Source organism: Balaenoptera ricei, chromosome 8 (assembly GCF_028023285.1).
Source record: "Balaenoptera ricei isolate mBalRic1 chromosome 8, mBalRic1.hap2, whole genome shotgun sequence".
NCBI classification, from domain to species: domain Eukaryota; kingdom Metazoa; phylum Chordata; class Mammalia; order Artiodactyla; family Balaenopteridae; genus Balaenoptera; species Balaenoptera ricei.
The window spans coordinates 42285427-42308907 of record NC_082646.1 but is presented as its reverse complement, the minus strand read 5'-3'; the positions used below and the strand labels follow the sequence as shown (position 1 = coordinate 42308907).

The 23481-nt window shown below is 47.0% G+C and overlaps 1 protein-coding gene across 1 annotated transcript; it reads right to left on the bottom strand.

Moving 5' to 3' along the window:
• Nucleotides 1-739: 739 nt before the first annotated feature.
• Nucleotides 740-13163, bottom strand: GPR83 (G protein-coupled receptor 83). The gene is made up of 4 exons (XM_059929895.1): nucleotides 12798-13163; nucleotides 7989-8114; nucleotides 4630-4763; nucleotides 740-1361 (listed from the first exon to the last, which is right to left on the bottom strand). The coding sequence occupies exons 1-4, from the start codon at nucleotides 13161-13163 to the stop codon at nucleotides 740-742; spliced, it is 1248 nt and encodes a 415-aa protein (XP_059785878.1).
• Nucleotides 13164-23481: the final 10318 nt, after the last annotated feature.

The window sequence follows — 23481 nt, the reverse complement described above, 5'->3', positions numbered from 1 at the left end:
CACACACGGAAAGAAGCTGCAAAGAAAGCCACAGTATTTTGACAGGAATTATCAGAAGTTGGTGGGAGAAGGGGGTGATTTTTATTTTCTTCTTTGTGCTTTTCTGAATGTTCCAAAGTTTCAATAATAGTTTTTCTTTGTTTTAAGGAAACTCAGTAATTCCTCTTTCTTTTAAGGAACCCAGTCGGTCTTTTCTTGTCACGTGGTGGGCCGCCACAGAACCGGGACTCAGCCTGCTCCAGCGACTTCAGAGAGAGAGGCATACACACCTCCACGCCGGCTCTGGCTCGCTGACCTTTCACCGGCCGATGGACCTTTCTCAAGCAGAGCTGGGTATCTGGGTCAGCCACTCCGCACGTCTGACTCAAGGGTCCTTCATGGGTGCTCAGTGGTGGGAGGGCCGTAAGGCAGCTGCCGACAGGTGTAGGCAGTTGACTGACTCAGTCCCCACGGGGGCTGAAGCTGTCCTGGGTCCCCTGGCTGCTCAGGGAACCAGCATGTCTCAGACAGGAATTCACAAACACGTGTCGAGCTGGGAGTTGTCTTTTTGTTTTCCCATCTGACGGGTCGAGGAGCCTAGGCACTCAAACGTCCTTGGGCTTCTTCAGGAAGTGCTTCCAGCATGTGAAGGGGTGTGAGGACAGGCTGTTTTCCAGGCTTTGTCCTCAGGCCCTTTCCCAGCCTCATCTGGAGACAGAGCCCCGCCCCCCCCCGCCCCTTCCTGCCCTTCTCCTCTAGGTCACTCTGCCACCATAGGCTCCACGGACGACAGGTCTGTCTTCCCAGACTGGAGCTGGGAGGAGGGCAGGAGGCTGTTGGCTAGTGGAGCCCTGAGGCCGCTGCTTTTCTCTGTCCAAGCCACCCTGAAGGAGGGGACCGGGGAGGGTGGCCGCTCCTCCTGAGGCTTGGGCGACCTTTGGCACATGCGCAGTAACGCCTTCAGCTCGACCCTGAAGTTCTCGTTGAGCCAGCAGTAGATGAAGGGGTTGTAACAGGTGCTGCTCATGGCGATCCAGTGGAAGGCAAAGTAGAGGGCATTGCTGGTGTGGATGACCTTGCTGGACAGGAGGAGGACGTAGCAGTTGAGGGGGAACCAGCAGAGGGCGAAGAGGACCACCACCAGCATCAGCATCTTGATGGTTTTCTTCTTCTTGCGCCGCAGGGCCAGGTATTGCTCCGTGGTCACATCCCCGATGGTGTTGCACAGCCACAGCTTCTTGGCCACGCGGGCGTAGGCCACGGAGATGATGAGGAGGGGGAGAATGTAAAGCAGGATGAACGTGGCCAAGTCCAGGTACTTCCAGAAGAGGTCGGCTGGCTCAGGGAAGTCTGGCAGGCACAGGGAGCGGGCAGTGTCCTCACTGGGGGCAGGGGAGAGAGAGACAGAGAGGGAGAGGGATAGATAGAGAAGGAGGGTGTGAAATTAACGTGGAAAAGCCCCATCCCAGGAACCACTGGCCTCTCCCTCCACTGGGCTCCTGGTACATCCGTCTGTTACAGCACATGTGATGAGCAGCCTAATTATCTGATTACATTTTCAGGTCTCCCACTAGGCTGGGCGTTCGATATAGGTAAGAAATACACCTAGGGCTTCCCTGGTGGCGCAGTGGTTGAGAGTCTGCCTGCCAATGCAGGGGACACGGGTTCGAGCCCTGGTCTGGGAAGATCCCACATGCCGTGGAGCAACTAAGCCCATGAGCCACAACTACTGAGCCTGCGTGTCTGGAGCCTGTGCTCTGCCACGCGAGAGGCCACGATAGTGAGAGGCCCGTGCACCGCGATGAAGAGTGGCTCCCGCTCGCCGCAACTGGAGAAAGCCCTCGCACAGAAACGAAGACCCAACACAGCCAAAAAAAATTAATTAATTAATTAATTAATTAATTAAAAAAAAAAAAAAGAAATACACCTAAGTGTCCATCAACAAATGAATGGATAAAGAAGATGTGGTACATATATACAATGGAATATTACTTAGCCATAAAAAAAATGAAATAATGCCATTTGCAGCACAGATGGACCTAGAGATTATCATACTAAGTGAAGAAAGCCAGGCAGAGAAAGACAAATATCATATGATATTGCTTACACGTAGAATCTAAAAAAAATGATGCAAACGAACTTATATACAAAATAGAAATAGACCCGCAGACATAGAAAACATACTTATGGTTACCAAAGGGGAAAGGTCGGGGGGAGGGATAAACTGGGAGTTTGGGATAACATATACACACTACAATATATAAAATAGATAACCAACAGGAATCTGAAAAAGAATTTATATATATATATATATATACACACACACACACTCATATATATATATAACTGAATCACTTCGCTGTACACCTGAAACTAACACAACATTGTAAATCAACTGTACTTCAATTTTTAAAAAAGAGAAATACACCTAGATCACTCTGTGTCCCCTTTACTTTGTATTATTCCTAGCCCAGAATACACACCCAATAAATATTTGTTCAATGAATGAATGCAACACTGGTGTTCCTAGTCTTAGAATTAACTCATCCTGGGAGCATGATGAATTCAGGAAATCTTGGAATTTCCCATTGTACTACCTACTCCCATTCCAGAGGGGATCCAAGGAATGGGGCAAAGAAATGGGTCTTGAGAATGTGAGTGGCAATGCCTGAACTCATACACCTTCAGCTACTCAGACAAAAAGTACTTATTTTCTATGGAATGTAGCCAGTCCTCTTCAAATTTTTTAGGGACGTCTGTGTATGTTGGAGAACCCAGAGCTGGTGGGTTAAGAATATGCAGATTATGATCTGCTGAATGAGGTGGCAGGGAGCTCCCTCAGGAGCTCAGGAGCTCAAAACCCAGGGGCCATTTTGACTGAAGGCGCAGTTTCAATACACTCACACAAAGGAAGTCACAAGACTATTACTTACATCCCAGAATGGGGGCACTATGAGCCAGGAGAAGGGCAGTCCTCCCTCCCAGGTCACAGGTGAGCAGGAGAGAGAGAGAGAGAGCAGGGTAGCAAGCACCTGTTACTTATAAGGTGGTTGGGGCAGAGGTCACTAATTTTTCACAAGTGGTCATTTTAAAAGATGCCCCGGGAAAAGCAAGGCAGGAACTTGTGGCTGGAATCCTAAGCTCGTGTCTTTATCTAAATGTCCAGACTCTGGGTGCGAGCAGGGTTTTCGTACTGTAAAATCTCTGAGCAGCAACTCAAAATTGCTACTTTTTTTTTTCCATCATACCATGTAGCTTGTTGATCTTGTTATACGTGCAGGTGGCCATCACTAGTGAAAGAAAGAAAACTCTCTTCGCTTTTGTTAGCAGAAAAAAGAAATAGCCTTCCATATATGAAGGCAGTTGGGGAGTCTGACTGCTGGGAAGGGGTGGGTATGTGATTCATTCAATAGCTTAGAATTCGGGGACAGACACTTTATAACTTAGTTGAAATTGGCCTTCAGAGCTTGTTCTCTGGACCCCGCTTATGTCACAGGAGTGTATGTAAATGTATGTCTCAGGTGAGGCAGCACATGGTAAGACCTGCCAGCAGTGCACCCCCTAGATCCCCTTTACTGGTCTGGAGAACCAGGCCCCCAGCTCCGGTCTACCCGACCAGACACAGCTGTCAGCCGTGATCTTCTAGGGGCCTAGGACTACCCTAAGGCCACTGAAGATACTTCCCACAGATCCATTATGAGCCAGAAGTGGCCAGGTATCTCCATTTTCCCCAGGAAGGCCTGGAATATGAAAGCCCAGCTCCCTTGGCTCAAAGCGGGCAAACTCTGTGTTACCAGTGTGCTCCAGAGCTCCCTCAGCAAACCACACCTTCCCTTGGTCTCTCCTCATTTGCTGTCCAGCTTCTCCACTGCCTTACCCATTACCCCGGGAGCACTTTCTTAAAAATCACAGGCACATGTACCTTCTTTTATCTCAGGATCTGTTTCTATGGAACTTCAGCTGAAACAACAATGAACTGATGAAGATCACTCTAAGTTCATTCATTCATTCAGAAACTATGTACAGAGAGCTCGTGATGTGAAGACGGTAATATAGATGCTAGGGACGCCAAGATGGCAAAATCAGAAATGGGGCCAGCTCTCCCCAACCTCACAGTCTAACAGGGGAGATCACCTTTAACTAACTAGCAGCACACACGAGTGCTTAAATTTCAAGACACTGAGTGCTTTCCATTCTGTGAGAGCACAGGACAAAGCATATGATAAATGGGAGGTGATGGGGAGGGGGGTAGAGCATCCTGCCTGAGACACTTAGAGATATACATGTTTGTTTGCAGGTTGTGCGAGGGAATTTAAACACCACCGTTTTAAACAGGGCCTGGGTGATTCTGAATCTCAGTCTGGGTTAGTACCTGTCCCCAGTGGCAGAAGCCGATTGCTATTGCCTTGACCTTACAGACAAAGGAACAGAGACTAAAGAGAAAGCTAAAAGTGCTACGAAGAAAAGACGAGAAAAAGCAGAAAAAGTGCAGAGGATACGCACGGGCCTGGAAGCAACAGGATGGGAAGGAGACAGAGAGAACGGCTCAGTGCAGCAGGTACTGGTAACTCTGAGATTCAGAGGGGGCTCAGATTTCCCTCTGTCAAGGTTCTCCGGATCCCCAGGCTGCTCCCCACTAGTTCTTCTCACCTGTACTTGAAGGTAAATAATTTCTGGCAGATAGCGTGTGGAAGTGAAAAGAACGTCGCCATGGTCCAGATGACTGCGATGTAGATGACACCTTTTGTGATTGAGATCCGGGGTTTTAACGGATGCATGATGACCTGGAAGACAAGCAAACTGGGCATCACTGGCTGAAGACAGTTTGAAGCAACTAAGAAATCCAGACGACGCAGCTCACTTGTCACAATGAGGCAGGTAGGTCCTACATAGAGTCAAGCACCCCTTAACTCATGATCGAGCCCCTGAGCTGCATCACCCCACCGTCCAGCCCATGGGGGTACAGAGAGGGTGTCATCTGGACTCAGAGACTCCAGGCAGTTCAAATGCCCCTTGCAGGACTTCCCTGGTGGCGCAGTGGTTAAGAATCCGCCTGCCAATGCAGGGGACACGGGTTCGAGCTCTGGTCCGGGAAGATCCCACGTGCCGCGGAGCAACGAAACCCGTGCGCCACAACTACTGAGCCTGTGCTCTAGAGCCCACAAGCCACAACTACTGAGCCCGAGAGCCACAACTACTGAAGCCTGCACACCTAGAGCCCGTGCTCCGCAACAAGAGAAGCCACCGCAATGAGAAGCCCGCGCACCGCAATGAAGAGAAGCCCCTGCTTGCCGCAACTAGAGAAAGCCCGCACACAGCAACAAAGACCCAATGCAGCCAAGAATTAATTAATTAATTAATTTTAAAAAATGCCTCTTGCAGGTCATGGGTGGCAGAAGCCGGGTGCAGTGAGAGGATGGGGGAGCGGTGAAGGGGGAGGTCTGTTCCCACGACACCCACAGCGAGGCTGGCACAGGAGCAGCCGTGGCACCTCGGGATCTCATCTCATCTGCCCATGATTCCATATCCTTTAAGTTACAAAGGGCTCCGAGGGGTCTGAGGGCGACACACGTCGGGAGGAGACTCTCACTACTTATCATGGGAAGCTGCACTGACCTTTATTTGGGGGTTCACCACATCGTCTCTGAAAGCCATTTCTAAAATTGCAGAGGGGCCCAGCTTTCCCAAGACCCAAATTAAACCATTGTTAGAGGCTTTGGGCTGAAAAGCATCTTGGAATTGATTGCTACTGTATGCCAATCAATTCTCCTAAAAGGTTTAAATAAACACTTGGGAATTTAACAGCATCCTCATTTTAAGATTAGAATCATTATTCCTTTTTTTTTTAAATTGAAGTATAGTTGATGTATAATGTATAAATTGCAGGTGTACAATATAGTGATTCACAATTTTTAAAGGTTATACTCCATTTATAGTTATTTTAAAATATTGGCTATATTCCCCATGTTGGACAACATATTCTTGTAGCTTATTTTATACCTATAGTTTGTACCTCTTAATCTCCTACCCCTATATGGCCCCTTCCCCATTCCCTCCCCACTGGTAACCACTAGTTTGTTCTCCATATCTGTGGGTCTCCTTCTTTTTTGTTATATTCACTAGTTTGTTGTATTTTTTTAGATTCCACATATAATTGGTAGCACACAGTATTTGTCTTTCTCCGGCTGATTTATTTCATTTAGTATAATGCCTTCCAAATCCATCCATGGCAAAATTTCATTCCTTTTTATGGCTGAGTAGTATTCCATTATACATAGATACCACATCTTCTTTATCTATTCATCTGTTGATGAACACTTAGGTTGCAAGATTAGAATCATTATTTCTTGAAAAAGCCATTTGGGGATAGGTGAGTCGGGTCAGAAAGAGAGGTCATAAAGAGCTGCCGTTGTCTCAGGATGCCATCCCAGGACACACTGGACATTCTGCTGTGTCCTCCCAAGTCTTCTCCCAATTTTTTAATGTTTTATGGGAGGAATGGGCTAGGCTTTAGAAGCTGCCCAGCACATCTCCATTCTGGACTTTGCCATCCTTGCCCCTCACATGCCATCATGGTTCAGGTTGATAAAAGGAGTGGAAGCCTCAGTCAGAGGCCCTGGACACTTGAAGAACCTGTAGACTCTGGGACGGGATCCCATGTGTGGGTATATGTCACAGCAATGTGGCCAATGTGGGTAAGACTTGCCCCCCTGCTCCTCGGACCTGCCTTTGGCCCAAGGGTCAGCCCTCAGTTAGCTGTGTTAAATGCGGTGGGTATAGTCCAAGTAAAGGTGATCCAGAGTCCCTCTTGTTGAATTAGGGGAGAAGGTTAAGAAAAGGCAGGAAATATTTGTATGCAACCTTTTCACACTTTGCACCAAAACATCTGTAACATAAATGCCAAAATGACGGCATTTCAGGGTTAAAGAGATCTCAAAGTTTGCCAAGTCCAATTCCCCATTAGAGGCATGAATGTCCTCTAAAACAGCCCTATCAAGTGCTCATCCAAGCCTTGCTTAAATATGGCTGGTGACATGAAACTCACCTCCCCAGGTAGCTTTGTCCACCTTCAGACACTTCTATTAGAAAACTCTTCCTCATATTGAGCTGCATCTTTGAGTCTGTATCTTAGAAGCTTCCTATCCCTTGGTCATTGTTGTACCTCTTGGAGCTACTTAGAATAAATTCTCTCTTTGTCCTGGTGGCCCTTACGATACCAGCCTTGTAGGTGCCCTTGCGTCTTCTCAGAGCAGACTAGTGATCTTCTAGAGATCCGAGCATGAGCCTGGAGCCGGACAGACCTCAGTCCTATTCCTACCTTCATCAATCACCAGGCATGTGATCTTGGGCAAGCTATGCATGCCCTTTCCTGAGCCTGCACACCTTGACTCAGCAGAGACCCAGTGTACAACAATGGTTCACTGAGTCAGCATGAGCGAGGCGCCTGTGTGAAGCCGCCCTCCTCCAGGATGGGCACCCTCAGGTCCTCTCCAGCTCCCTTCACCATATCGACCCATGTGAATCTGACGGAGCAGGACAGCAAGCTGGGCCTCCCTACCCCACCCGACACCTGCGCCTGCCACCTGCCCGCCCCCCTCCAGCTTGTTTACCTCTTCCACAACCTGGGTCCAGAAATATCCATCTCATCTCCCAGCCAGCAGCCTTGCCTCGGACCTGCATTTGCCGCTCTCTTTTCATCTGTGATTTTCCAGATCTGCTTTTCAACCCCCCAAAACAAACTCATTCAGCTCTGACACACAAAATGCCAGCAGTGAGTCTTCACTGGAGCAACACACGTGGAATAATGTTTTGCAGCCCCTAGCACAAAGGGGGCTATATGCCTATTTTAGCCCCAATTTTAGGGGCTATATGCCTAATTTAATGCTCATAGTGGTCAATAAGAAGACAAATATGCTCATTGAAAAATGGGCTAAAACCCTGCCTTCAGCCCCCTGGAAAGCAAAGCCGGGGAGGGAAGGACAGGACATCGTGGGGGTGGGTGCCCTCACCTGGTGGCGGTCCACGGCGATGGCTGTCAGCGTCAGGGCTGAGACGTGCAGGGAACAGTACTGGGCGAAGCGGCTGACGTGGCACATGCCTTTCCCGAACACCCACGTGCTGTTCACAAAGCGGACCTGGAGACGAGCCCACAAACATCAGGAGACAGACAGGCCTTGACACTGACACCCGCTCCCTGTGGTCTCTGAGGAGCATCCCACAGGAGCCTTCTCCCCCTCCTCCTTCTTCCTCTGCACTGCAGGACTGTGGGTCACACATGCTTTTCTCCAGCATGACTCATTCTCTCTCATTCAGTTCAACAAACCCTGACCCTGCTGTTATGGCTGGGCCCTGTTCAGTGCCAGGACAGCGTGGGAAGGACATGGGCTCTGGAGTTAGATTTCCCACCTCTAATCTTTTCTAGCTGTGTGACCTTGGGCAAGGTAGGTAACCTCTCTGAACCTCAGTTTACTCATTTACAAAAAAAAAAAAAAAGGCTTAAAAATCTCTACCTTGTATCTTATTGTAGGGATCAACTTTAAAAAAAAAAAAAATGGCTACAGGGACTTCCCTGGTGGCGCAGTGGTTAAGAATCCACCTGCCAATGCAGGGGACACGGGTTCGAGCCCTGGTCCGGGAAGATCCCACATGCCGCGGAGCAACTAAGCCCGTGTGCCACAACTACTGAGCCTGCGCTCTAGAGCCGGTGCTGTGCAACAAAGAGAAGCCACCGCAATGAGAAGCCTGCGCACGGCAACAAAGAGTAGCCCCCGCTCGCCGCAACTAGAGAAAGCCCGCACACAGCAACGAAGACCCAACGCAGCCAAAAAAAAAAAAAAAACACTACTTAATAAAAAATAAGTAAGTAAATAAAACATTAAAAAATAAAATAATTTTTAAAAGGCTACAAAGTGTGGAACACGTCTGGCAGATTGCTAGAAAGATATGATTAGAAATAAATAGTAGCCATTTTTTATGGTAATAGTAAAATTCATTTTTGGCTCATATGAGTTCAGACTCATGGAGGAGACGCATCTGAAGAGTCACAACACAGCACGTGGGCTGTGCTCTGGAACCCTAGCTAAGCAGGCCTGCGACACGTCATCTGGGAAGGAGTCCCAGGGGCCTGCAGAGGTGGGAGCAGGGACCAGGGTCTGGGCAGGGAGAGAAGACAAGCTCCCAGGGCATGTGGGGTCCAGGGAGCAAGCCTAGGCTTCACCCCACATCCTCCATGGCTATTTGCTCACTCACTCAGCTCCTGAGCTCTTGTGAGTAATGCCCCACGCCCGAGAGAGATCAGGCCTTGATTCTGATCAAGGAGCTTCCAATGTGGGCAGAGGAGGACTCAGGTATCTCAGATGCAAGACAGAAAGTAGTCAGTGCCCTACAGAAGGCCCAGACAAAGGGCCACCAGGTGGGGTGGGAGTGTGCTGAGGCAGAGAGAACGAGAGAAGACACCAAAAGAAATAGAGCAGGTCAGCTCGAGAGGAAGAATATTGCATAGTGATTTATAGCAGAGTATTTGCCAGTGATAGCTGCCACCTTGGGCAAGGCACTTAGGCCCAATGAGCCTCACTTTCCTCATCTGTAAAATGGGGCTAACCCTTGTTCACATGATTGTTATGAAACTCAAACACATGTAAAGCAGATAACACAGGTAAAGCAGATAACACAGGTAAAGCAGGTACGACAGTGCCTAGTACATAGCAAGTACTTAACACTATTAACTGCCATTATTGTAACATACTAGACATTTGAGATGAACGTTAAAGAATAGGTAGGATTTGCCCATGGGGAGATAAGAACAAAGGGCTTGGCACTAGGTCAGAAATCCCAGGACCTGTTTGGGGAACAAGGGTTGGAACTGTTTGGCTGGAGTGTGTGGATGAGAGTCATGAGGGACAAGTCTGGTCTGATCATGAACCTGGGACAGCAGACCATGGACACTACTCTCTTTGGAAATAGGCAGGGAGGAGCAGCCCAATAACATTACAGAGCAGGAAATCCTTAGCCACTCCTACTTCTCACCTCCCACAATCAATGAATCACCAAAGCCAACCAGTGCTACCTCGAAGGGTTTTCAAATCCATTCCCTCTTCTTCAGTCGCAAGGCCCTGGCCCGAGTGGAATCCCCCATCATCTCACACCTGGTCCATAATGGCCTCCAGGCAGCTTTCCTTGTCCTCTAGTCTGTCCCCCTGTAATTCAGCCTTCACGTTGCTGACAGCATTTTCTTAATCAGAAATCAGATGCCTGCTTAGAATCATCATGCCTTTCAAGAGACAGCCAGATGCCTGACGAGCACCCAGGCCCGCTCGCAGCCCTGCCCCGGCCTTTCCTTCTGGCCACCTCTGCTTCCCCCTGCCCTGCTGGCTCCTCCGCTGGCCTTCTTGCCTCCGCTGCTCCAGCTACAGTGAACCGCTCAGCGTTCCCTCAACACACCGTGAACTTGGACACCCTTGCCTTTGTTCTCCCGGGTCCCTCTGTCTGCGATGAACGTTCATCTAGGCCTGGGAAATGCCTACTTATCCTGGCCCCTTCGAAATGCCACGTGCCCTGAAAAGTCTCCTTTGACCCTCTCGTGGGACTCTGGCAGGTCAAAGTAAACGATCGCCTTCTCCAGGCTCCACCACATTCTGTGTACGGCTCTGCTATGGGAGTTGTGAATAACTGTTCGCTTTTCTCTCAATGACCAGAGCTGGACTTCATGCCGATGTAGAGTATAAAGTGGACAGAAAGGGAGACCAGGGAGGAAGGATATTGTCAGCAACCAGCCCAAGGGCAGGACATCTTACCCGTTCAAGGAGCCTGGCTGAGGGCTTAGAAGACCCGCCCCTGGTTGCAAAAGCCTTGGAAGCTCTGACAGGAATTTGGATTGGGGTAGTTGCATGGATCCGGTTGAAGGCCAAGCTGCTTTGGATCAACCGGGAGCGGGGACTGGGTTCTCAGGACCCTGACATCCCCTCTCCTGCAGGAGATCCTCCGGGTAGGGGCTGTCAGCTCTCAGCTGCAGCCTGGCCTCCCTCCCCACCTGCCCTGTGTCTGCCACAGATCCAGCCATGCCTCCTGCTCTGGGCAGCAGCAGAGGGCCATGCCCTGGGGCCTCCCAGTTCCCATCCTGGGTGGCCGAGTCCAACCCCAGCACTGCAGATTGTCAAGTCAGAAGCCAAGGGGAATCCAGGAGGAGCCAGAGATGCATTGTCCTGTGCTTTAAGGCAGCAGGGCGGGGGGGGGGGGTGGTTATCTGGAAGTCCCTTTGTCCTTGGCTAGTGCCCAGAACATCCTGAGTGACCAGGAATCTGTTAAATGTAGGCAGGAAGGAGAGCAGGAGAAGTCCATGGTTTGGATTAGTGGTCCAAGGGTGCCCTGCCCCCTAGGTCCCAGTTGAGTGGCTTAGTGGACAGACCTCTGGCTGCACTTGAGTCAGGGGAAGTAATTCTCATCCTGGCTCTGCCAGTTACTAGCCAAGTGACCTTGGACAAGGCATTGAACCTCTCTGTGCCTTAGTTTCCTTATCTGCAAAATATAAGTGAAGTTCTCATAAGTGAGGACGAGAGAAAATGTAGTTTTTAAACATAAGGGTTGGAAGGACGTTCACACAGGTGGATAGGCTTGTGGGAGTTCACCCTCTTCTTTTTGCTTGTCTGTTATGTCTGGTAAAGTGTGTGTGTGTGTGTGTGTGTGTGTGTGTGTGTGTGTAAGAAAGAGAAAGAGATAGAAAGAGATATGAACAGATATGGTTTGGTAATAACTCAAGTATCAACAAGATTATTCCAGAAATTGGAAAAATGTAACTCATGCTGCAGAAATACAAGGTGTATAACTGTCATGATGATTACTTGGTCATAGCCCTCCCAGTCTCAATCATCCATGAGCACCACAGTCCCAAGTCACGGAGGGAGAGAAGTGACACCACTAAGGCCCAGCAGTCAGGGCTCGGTGGAGGCTGTGGGAGCGAGAAGGGGGGCTCACCCACCACCCTTGTGTGAATGCCCCCAGGCTGCCCCAGCTCTGAGGCCCAAGCCCACCTCACCCTCATCTCTTTCACAACACAGTCTTCACACACAGACTTCGCTGTCAAACCACAGAAGGCAAATGCAATTTAAATAAGTGGTTTAGGAAAATTCACTCATGGTTCCATTAACAACTAGCAACTGTTTGATATTTCAGCTGGGTGCAAAGCAGCACCCCATGCTGGGGGCATTTAATGGGCTGTACTGGGGGGGGGGGAGGGGGGGAGTTGACCTAACGATCTATGCTGGAATTTCAAGGGGCTTTGATTTACTGCTCCATCATCAAGCAGGTTCATGCTCAGTGACATTGAACAGGAAATGGTCATTTGTTCACAGCTGGCTGCAGACACTCGAATCATTGACCCCAATGCCATCAGCTTCAGAAGCGCTGGCTTAGAAGATGATGAGAGAGAGACAGAGACAGAGAAAGACAGAGTCGCAGAGAGGAAAAGAAGATGAAGACACCGAGAGATAGAGAAGAGAGACAGACCCCCGAGAGACAGACAGGCAGAAAGACAAACAAAGAATGACAGAGACAGACGCACTAAGAGCCAGACCAACAGAGGAGAGTGAGAAATGAGAAATGAGAGATGGGAGGGCAAGAGAGAGGGGACCAAGAAAGATGAAGACAGGAGGCCAGGCACAAGAGGGGGACCGGCAGGGAAATGAGGAGAGAAATCGGGTGGAGAGAGGGAGAAGGACGCAGAGAGAGACAGAAACGGGAACAAGAGAGACATCGAGACAGCAAGAGAGAGGACGACAGAGAGAGGAGAGAGCGGAGCGCCAGCCCAGCCCTCGCGGTCTCACCAAAGTGAAGGGGGTGTTGAGGAGAGTGATCATTATGTCGGCGACGGCCAGGTTGACGATGAAGAGGCTGGTGGCCGAGTGCATCCGCTGGTTCTTGAAGATGACATGACAGACCAGGACGTTGCCAAAGAGCGAGAAGATGATGATGAAGGAGTAAGCCATGATGAGCAGGGCTTTCACCGTGGGGTTCTGGGACTCGGCCCCGTAGCGCCTCCGGCCCACGAAGTTCTGCCAGTCGGAGAAGGTATAGTTGTTCCAGGAGAAGAAGTGCGAGGCGTTGGGCCCCACCACGGCCGCCTCCGGGCTCTGCTCGTCCGCGGCTCGCGCCACTGCGAGGAGGCAGAGCAACACGCACCGAGGGATCATCTTTGCAGGAGCCTCCGCGCCCGGGACGGGACGGGACGGGGCGGGGCGGGCGGGACGTCCCGCCAGGCCGCGCACGTGCGCTCGGGCGCGCGGAGAGGAGCGCGCGGGGCTGTGTGCGCAGGGACTCCCGGCCTCGCAGCGCCCGGCCGGCGCCCACTCCCCGCCGGCCTCCCGCCCGCGATCGGCGCGCTCCGGGTCGCCGGCCGCACTTTTGTGTCTCCGCTGCGCCCCCCGGCTGCGGGCGAGCGAGTGCCTCTGCCTATCGGGCGGCGCGGCGTCTCTCCGGGCGACCGTGACGCGCTCCGGCTCGGCGGGCTTCCCCACCCCCGGCCCCAGCCCGCTCACGCTCTAGAAATAAAACTCCAGCCAGGCGTCAGGGCTGTTTCCCTAAAAACACTCATCCGCCTGCTTTCTGCTTAAGCCTCGCCATCGGAAAGGGAGCGGGCGGAAGGCGCCCCGGGGCGGTTGGGGTTTCGGGGGGCGCGCGGCAGGGACTGGGGCCGCCCCCTCCAGGCAACCCCTTGTTCCGCGCGGGGCTACTCTGGTCCAGTCTGAGCGTCAGGCTTGGCAGGTTTCAGGTTGAGGTGGGTCACTGGGGCCTGGCAGTTCTGGCACAAGGTGAACAACGCAATCGATGTAGGCTTTCTCCAAGCGCCTTCAATGATCAGACTTCAGATGTCCTGGGAGGCTGGCCAGGTTTTGTTTCCTTCCCTTCACTAAGACTCAATGTGTGTGTGTGTTGCGGGGGCGGGGGGGGGGGCGGTGCGGCGGGTTGGAGGGGGTGGCTTAGTTTTTCAAGGAAACACTTCAAAGCAGTTCTCCTGACGTCATCCAAGAATCAAAGGAGATCAATAGCTCTGTGCCCACTTCCTGGGTAACTGAGTTTTCTGCCCTGGGAGTTTTTGAAGCTATATCTGTAAGGGGTGTTACCCATGTTGTTTTCTGTTCCCCACCTACTCCTCCAGGAAATCTTGATATCTTGCTGACCTGTTCTTTCACTCCCCCCTGTGAAGTCTCTCCCAGTCACCCCTGGTCCACCATCCACCTCACCCGATCCCATTGAATCAGAGTCAAATTCCAGTTTTATCACATCCTAGCTGTGAAATCCTGAGCAAGTTATTTAACTTTTCTGGCCCTGGTGGAAAGTTTTCCTTTTCCTGTACGTGAGGTTTTCAGAGACCCGGGTAGGGTCTCTATGCACTCAAGAGTCTCTATGAATCAAGCCCAGGTACCTTCTGAGGTGTCCACTTGGTTCAGGAGAAATCCTGCACCTTGTCCCACCTAAACCCTGGAGAACAGACCCCCCACACACACCAAAGTCCTCTTTTCTCACTGGGCCTTGAGGGGAAGCCTAGCCACCTTTCACTTTGGAAATTTTCCAGGAAAGTTAGACATCAGCTTCTGTACCCCGTTGAGCTCCAGGGACACAGGTCAATAAGCAATTAGAAAATGGTTTGATAAGTGTCACCATACTAAAGTACAAGGTGCACTTATCTAGGTGAGAAGGAATCAGGGAAGTCTTCCCAGAGAAAGTGACACTTCAGCTCAGTCCTAAGGGACCAGCAAGAGACATTAGGTCACAGAGGAGGAGGCAGAGGGAGGAAGATGGAGAATTCCATAAGGAGGGAATCATGGCGCGTGCAAAGATACCGAGATGAATGTGAGTATAGCTCATTCGACAACTACAGGAGTGGAAAGAGCTAGAGCGTGTTACGCAAAGAGCTATCAACTGAAGAAAAACGTACACCCTAGAAGTTGCCAGTTATGTTTTATTCAGGGACCACACTGAAGATTATAGCCCAGGAGATAGCCTCTCAGATTGCTCTGAGGAACTGTTCCAGAGAGGTAAGGGAGGATCCAGGATATAGAGGAGTTTTTGTTAAAATAAAAACAAACACCAAAAGATGACTGATAATCAAAAAAAACACACAGCTCAAGTTAACGAATTTAGTGTTTTTCTATGTATGGGAAGATGCAAGAGTCTGGGCTCATTGAAATCATTCCTTTGACATACATCTTAACTAGCTAGGGCCAGTGTCCTCTTTTTCTCCATCCTGAATTCTCCTCAGGGCGCACTCTGGTTGGTTTGCAGTGGCAGATGGCTTGATGGCGGGCAACAGTCTTTGTTTGCTGAAATGGCAGGCAACACATGTTTTTTTTGTTCAAAGAGCTGAGTGGAGAGAGAGGGCTAGAGAGGTAGACAGGAGCCCAGACAAGAAGTGTCCCATACGTTTTGAAATCCTCATCAAGATCTGAATGATTTCCAGAGAGCAACAGGAATTCACAGAAGGGCTACAAGTAGAGACTGAGAAGATCAGATCTGCATTTTAGAAAGAACAGTCTAGCAACGGGAGAATAGAGGTGCTGGGGCTTGAGGCAGGAGGTTTGAAGGCCGTTCAAGTGATCCAGGAGCAGAGGGGAGACTTGGATCCAGGTGTCGACAACGGGAGGAGCAGGGTTGACAGAGATTGGAGGGAGGAAGCCAGGATGATTGCCAAGTTCTCGGTGTGTTCGAAGTCAAACACTAAAAAACACCAAAGATCCTCCTTGGACCTCAGCCCCTCCCAGAGCTTTTAGCCTACCTTTCTCCATTATCAGAAGTTCAAAGACGTCCCCTCTTGTCTCCAGTTCATCACCTTACATTCCTTCGTTAAACAACTGTGTCTGGGAGGAGAAGGTGATGAGCAGATGTCCTTCGATTCTACTGATGGACCTGGTGGGTCTCACAGAATCATGTGGTTGGAATAGGGGATGATGGGACTGATCCTAGGAGAAGGGACAGGGGTGCCAGGCACATGAAATAATAGATATTTAGCTACAGGAAAGAAACCAAGATACTGCCTGTGAACATGTAACTCAAGACATTGGGATGCTCCATCAAGATGACTTGGTAGCATCTCAGGGAGGCAAGGCTCGAATGTGATGGTGATTTAGAAAACGGAACCCTTGTTAGTTGAATTAATCCCAGTGTTGAGAAAGAATGTATGGGCAGAAGAGGGCTACTCAGCACCAAGCACAGAGAAAGAAACCCAGGGTAAGCAGTGTCCTTCCGAGCTCTGTCATCTGAGTACCCTGCTTGGTGCTCTGGACAGCACACTAATCTGGAGCACCTCATGCCTTCACGTTGATTTCCTGCTCACCATGCCCACCTTGTAGGTGTGAGGGCATTTGTGCCAGGGGCTTGAAACCCTCTCTCTGAAAGACGAGGTGACATATTTTAGTTCTCACCTTTCCACAGAAGTAAATCCTGAGCCAAAGTTGCCAGTGCAAGGGATTATTGGGGAAGTGAAAGCAAACATGAGTAGGGAAAGAGGAAAAGTGAGACAAGGAAGGGAAGGTGGCTGACAAAGAATGTACTGTCAGACCAGCTACTACTGTGGGCGACTGAGCTTAATCCTGCTGGGAAAGCCAGTATAAAGCATACACGTCAGCTGTCCAAGCCAGGTGAGGGAGCTGGGGTATCTACATACCACCTCCTGTCAATCACTGGTTGAAGGCTGCTCCTAGGGAGGTGGTAATTCTCCTACACTTCCTGCTTGCCAAGTAGGTAGCTGAAGGGGGCTCCAGAGGCCAGAGAAGGCCCTCAGATTGCAGGTGGAAGTTGGACTGGTGTGCCCTGAAGGGGTCGGGGGTACTCACAATATACAAGGGTAGGTATAGATTCTAGAATCACTTCTTCTTCCTCTTCTCCAGGCATTCGGCTCTCTGCTCAGCCAGGCCTGGGCCTCCTGAGTTTCCAGCCAAGCAGCACCATCCTCGACTTACCCTGAACTGCTGGAACAGCCTAGTGCTTAATGAAAGAACATCTCTCACCCCTCACCCCCTCACATTAAGACTAATTTATTAAGAGAAGTTCCTTCCTCAGAGGCTTTATCAGTTCTGTAGCATTACTACTGCAGTAACTAAAGAGATTTGGGAAGACACAGAGCTTCCGGAATGAAGCAGCTCCTTCTTTTGTGCCTTCTGAATAGAACCAAAGACACTGTGTATAGTCAGTATGTGCTGTTGGGGAGAAAAAATTTTCTTCTACCCAGTTAGGTTCTTTTGGCTGGCCTGGTAACTAAATTAACAAAAGACAGATTAACAAAAGAAAAACAAATTTAATTACATACGTATGGGGTCCCAACAGACAGTGAGAGGCTCCCTGAAAGTCAGGCAGTTGAGTCTGAGATGCCATATTCTGAACTAAGAAGAAGGCAGTAGGGGTCTGGGGCTTCAAAGGGAAGGAAGACAATTCACAGGAAAATGGGAAGAGCCAATGTCTGGTAAACAAATGTTTGCCATACCATGCAGAGACAGTGGAACAGAGAGGATTTTGAACAGATAGGTCCTGCTGGATTCCCCCAGCTTTCCACGTGTAGCCCACACTCTCTGTAGTTATCTCTGGTGATAGTTCTCTTCCTGGACCAGACCCTCTGTCTAAATTCGTTTAGGCAGTTAAGGGGGAGGTAAAACAACAGTAACAACAACAGCTCTTCCTGAATCTTTTGGGCCTTAATTGACTTCAGCTCAAACTAGTCCATAAGCCAAAGTGGCATATTTCAGGGATGCTCATTCTGAACCCCTTCAGTGCCAAATAGTAATTATATTTCTGTCCCTAATAATAGTCATACATGTTAAAGAAACCAGAGAGCAGAGTTTAGTGTTTAACTCTTTCAAACGGACTTGAAACAAAAAATAAAAATAGCAAATCATCTCACGACTATTTTTAATAAAAACTAGACAAAGAATTATAGAATAACAATATCACACAGAGGTCTTAGAAAGGTGTTTCTGAGAGTCTCACCACACCAAGATTGCTGGCACCACAAGCAATTGCTCACTGAACACCAATATTGTTTCCTGAAAAGCCCTACTTGATTTAAAAAGTCGCCACTCCCACAGTCCTTCTCTGGTGACAATCACAGTGGCAGAGGGAAAGAAAGGGCACATAGCACCATTGCCAGTACATGACAGTCACACAGAGTTTGTTTTAATGGCAAAAGTTGGATGTCATCTTTCTTGAGCTACAAATGAACCAAGTAGAACTAAAATATAAGCTATGGCTGAAGATAGTCTCAAATGGAATAAAAACATAAAGCATGTGGGCAGGTCATTAGTTTCCAGGAATTGGTTGGCTGGAATTCGTTTCCAAGTTCCAGGACACTGGAGCCATGGGGTAAAATGGTATATTTAGGATAAGTAAAAGGAAGTACACACAAGCAACTTACAGTTTGTGGTCCAATTTTTTTGTAAGTTGCTTGAACTCTGCACTTTTACATAGGAATCTTTATAAATGGTAGCATGGGTATTGGACCAACTCATAACAGCCCATTTAACCCATGATGTAGATAAATAGTAGCATTTGTTGTAACCACCACAGGACTGCTCGTTAGTGTTGGTGATCTAGGGTGCCATCCTTCACTATCTGCTCCTCTTGAATTAAATGTCCCTCTGGGTGATCTCAGCCGTCTCTACTGGTTGAACCATCATCACTCACCAATCACTCCAAATTGTACCTCTACTTACTACCTCTTTGAACGCTCCAGATCAACATTATATATTCAACTTTTGGTTGGACATTTCCACCTGGAATACTTAAAATTCAACCAGCTACAAACTAAACTCACCATATCCCACTCTTCCCTCATTTTCTTATATTAGCCCCTTTTCTTGTTCACCCGTTTGCTAGGGTTAGAATCTTGGGGTCTTGTCACAGCGCAGCAATTTTATGGTGCTATCTATTTGAAGATGCTCTTATTTCTCTGTCTAGAGTCATCCCCTCTCCCACCCCCCAGGCCAGAAAGGCTCCTCTTCCTTCTTCAAGACCCAGCACAATTGCTGTCTCTCCTGTGAAGATTCACAGACTCCCTTGGCGGCCACGATCCTAGAACAAGCAGAGTCAATGCCCCCAAATCTTCTCATTTAAAACTGCTCCCAGGGGAGGGGGAAGGGTAAGCTGGGACGAAGTCAGAGAGTGGCATGGACATATATACACTACCAAATGTAAAATAGATAGCTGGTGGGAAGCAGCAGCATAGCACAGGGAGATCAGCTCAGTGCTTTGTGCCCACCTAGAGGGGTGGGATCGGGAGGGTGGGAGGGAGACACAAGATGGAGGAGATATGGGGATATATGTATATGTATAGCTGATTCACTTTGTTATAAAGCAGAAACTAACACACCATTGTAAAGCAATTATACTCCAATAAAGATGTTAAAAAAAATTTTTTTAATGATTTCAGTGACACACAAAAAATAAACTAGCAAAAATCTGATTGAAAAAAATAAATAAATAAATAAAACTGCTCCCATACCATGTGATCTGTCCTCTGACGTTACCTTTCCCTTGTGGTAGTCAGTTTGCAATTTATCTGTCTTTCCAAATAAACTGTCAGCTCTTCCAGGCTAAGGTTGATCTTGTTCATATCTTCTTACCTCCTAGAGCCTAGCCCAGTACCCAGACAGGGGAAATGGGCGGGACTGTGACAGAGGCTTTGAACATGGAATTAGACAACCCAGGATGCAAATCTTAATTTTTCTGAATACTCCTTTTTCTATCTAGTAAGGTCCAGGGACATATCTACATTTTAATCATTTAAAATTATACAAACTGCATCCTCTAAACTCAATGTAAAATCTACCTTCTGAGAAAATAACTGTATTTTCTGATTCTATTGCTGGTTAACCACTTAAAATGATTTCTTCAGTAAATCTCTGAGGAGCCAAAGAGAAGAAAATATAGTTCTTCTATGGGTAGAGCCATGGAACTAACGTTACAAGGAGATTTTCTGTAATCCTACAGGTTGAGTCATATTTCTTAGCCCCAGCTCTAATTCTATGCTCTTAATTGCTCTTGAGCTATTTTTTCCTCCTTCTCTTTTATTTCTGCTGTGTGCTTTGTTTCAAATCAGATCCTCAGAAAGTGAAAGAGGATAATTAAGCATGACATTTAAGCCATTTGATTAATATTGCATTTTATAGAGGGAGGAATGATGATTAGTGTTTTTTTTTAATAGCAATACCAAATAAAAATTTTGTTAATGCTATTTCTAGAAAGCATCACCAGATCTGCAACTCATTTTCGCAGGATATAAGCAATAGCTTTCACTGATCTGACACTCTTTTGAAAAATGCTTCCGTAAGACTTTTTTTTTTTTTTTTTTTGAATTACCAATTGAAGCCATTGGTTTTGAGTGCCAGAATAAAAAAAGCCACCTTTTCTCATATTAATTTTACCCTGACTTCTATTTTATAAAGTTCATGCTATAATAAAGGCCAATTACAGTAAAAAATTCAGCTTGCAGGCAAGGGAACCAAGGAAGGTTGTGGTGTTTGAAATATGATGATCATACTTCTCTGAGGAAGAAAATACTATTTGCAGTGGAGCAAACATGTAAGATTGGAATGTAAAGGTCAAATCCTGGCCTACCAGTCAGACTATTTTAAAAAATCACATTAGGAATATCATAAAAGCCTGAAATTAAGGGCAGAGTAATAATATCTAATCTAAATTGTGTGAGGAAAAAGACCATACCATTTATACTATACCAAAAGTTTAATTGCTAAGTGAAAGATCTTAGCAGCAAGTGACTTCTGGGTCTGACGGTTCATCCTGAGCTTACCTCTACCTCAGCCTTTTCTATACGATGTAACTGTCTCCACCAGCTTCTCCTATTAGACTGAACTTCCTTCAGTGCGGGCACTCTGCTCTTTTCATATTTTAAACCAAACCTAGCATAGTGCCTGGCACAGAGCAGGCTCTTTCTAAATACCTAATGAATGTATATATGAAAACATCAATAGAATGTTTTTAAAGACAAAAAATTCCAAAACACTTATAGAACTAAAGCAGAGCTGTTAATTTGACCGTCACTCCTTGACAATGGAAATATCTCTCATAAACACAACTGCCTGTGTCCTGCAGAAACATAGGGTATAAATGACAAAACCAGCTGATTTATTTCCTCTCCAACAACCTCCTTTACACATAACCAAAAACTACCACCCAGGTCACATGGGCTCAGATGGCTAATCAGACCAATGACCCATCTCCAACAGTGACAAGAGTAAGGGACCTGTTAGAGGTAAAGATTGACTGTTTTCTTCAGTACATTACTTTTTTCTTTTTTCTGAGTATAAATGGTATTCGTAAAATAATACAAAAGAACATAAATAAGAAAATAAAAATCACCATAATCCTGCTATTAACATTTTGGTGTGTTTCCTTTACATTTTTTACATAGTTGAAATGAAATTTTATCAGTTTTGTGTCCTGATTACATCATTCTGAGAGCATTTTCCATGTCACTAAATTTTTCTCAAAAACATCCCTTTTAACGGCTGTATATTTTGTCTCATGGCATATTTTTCACTGTAATAAATAACGCTTGATGGAATCATCTTTTATTATAAATATCTTAAGGCTTTTTATATAGAAATATGATATAATAAACTTAAATGTAACCATCACCCAGCTTCAATCTATTTCTCCTCTCCTGGTCCAGTTTATTTTGGAGCAAATTCCAGACATTATAGCATTATGTCATTTAATTTGATATATTAAATAATATATAATTGTATATATACTCTCTCTATATTTACATATATTATTATAAATTATAATAATATGTATTGTTAGAGTATATTATATAGAGTATATTATATATATATATATACTCATTTTTTATTATCAAATATTCAAGCTGTTGTACAAGCATACCTCATTTTATTGCATTTCGCTTATTGCACTTTGCAGATACTGTGTTTTTTACAAATTAAAGGTTTGTAGCAACGCTGTGTCAAGCAAGTCTATCGGCGCCGTTTTTCCAGTAGCAATTGCTCACTTTCTGTCTCTGTGTTACATTTTGGTAACTCTCAACAACAACATTCCAAACTTTTTCATTGTTATTACACTTGTTATGGTGATCTGTGATCAGTGATCTTTGATGTTACTATTGCCATTGTTTTGGGGTGCTACAAACCATGCCCACATAAGATGGCAAACTTTATTGATAAACATGCATGTTCTGACTGCTCCACCAACCAGCTGTTCCCCATCTCTCTCCCTCTCCTCAGGCCTCCTTATTCCCTGAGATACAACAATACTGAAATTAGGCCAATTAATAACCCTACAGTGGCCTCTAAGTGTTCAAGTGCAGGGAAGAGTCACACGTCTTTCTTTAAATTAAAAGCTAGAAATAATTAAGCTTAGTGAGGGAGACATGTTGAAAGCCGAGACAGGCTGAAAGCTAGGCCTCCTGCACCAAACTGTTAGCTAAGTGGTGACTGCAAAGGAAAAGTTCTTGAAGGAAATTAAAAGTGCTATTCCAGTGAACACACAGATGATAAGAGAAACAGCCTATTGCTGATATGGAGAACGTTTTCGTGGTCTGGATAGAAGATCAAACCAGCTCCCACATTCTCTTACGCCAAAGCCTAATCCAGAGCAAGGCCTAACTCTTTTCAGTTCTCTGAAGGCTGAGAGAGGTGAGGAAGCTGTAGAAGAAAAGTTTGATAGCAGAGGTTGGTTCATGAGGTTTAAGGAAAGAAGTCATCTCCATAATATAAAAGTACAGGGTGAAGCAGCAAGTGCTGATGTAGAAGCTGCAGCAAGTTATCCAGAAGATCTAGCTAAGATAATTACTGAAGGCGGCTCCACTAAATAGCAGATTTTCAATGTAGATGAAACAGCCTAATATTGGAAAAAGATGCCATCTAGGGCTTTCATAGCTAGAGAGGAAAAGTCAATGCTTGGCTTCAAAGCTTCAAAGGACAGGCTGACTCTCTGTTAGGTGCTAATGTAGCTGGTGACTTGAAGGTGAAGCCAGTGCTCATTTACCATTCCAAAAATCCTAGAGCCCTTAAGAATTATGCTAAATCTACTCTGCCTGTGCTCTAGAAATGGAAGAACAAGGCCTGGCTGACAGCACATTTGTTTACAACATGGTTTACTGAATGTTTTAAGCCCACTGTTGAGACCTACTGCTTAGAAAAAACGATTACTGCTCATTGACAATGCACCTGGCCACCCAAGAGCTCTGATGAAGATGTACAAAGAGATTAGTGTTGTTTTCATGTTGCTAACACAACATCCATTCTGCAGCCCATGGATCAAGGAGTAATTTTGACTTTCAAGTCTTATTACTTAAGAAACACATTTTGTAAAACTACAGCTGCCATAGATAGTGATTCCTCTGATGGATCTGGGCAAAGTCAATTGAAAACCTTCTGGAAAGGATACACCATCCTAGATGCCATTGAGAACATTCATGATGCATGGGAAGAAGCCAAAATATCAACATTAACAGGAGTTTGGAAGAAGTTGGTTCCAACCTTC

Excerpts from the sequence above, each read along its gene's own strand:
- GPR83 (XM_059929895.1), bottom strand. The coding sequence starts at position 13,163 with ATGATCCCTCGGTGCGTGTTGCTCTGCCTCCTCGCAGTGGCGCGAGCC. Across the intron at positions 4,764-7,988 it reads TCGCCGTGGACCGCCACCAG|GTCATCATGCATCCGTTAAA; the intron begins GTGAGGGCACCC and ends CTTGTCTTCCAG. Across the intron at positions 1,362-4,629 it reads TTATTTACCTTCAAGTACAG|TGAGGACACTGCCCGCTCCC; the intron begins GTGAGAAGAACT and ends CCCTGCCCCCAG.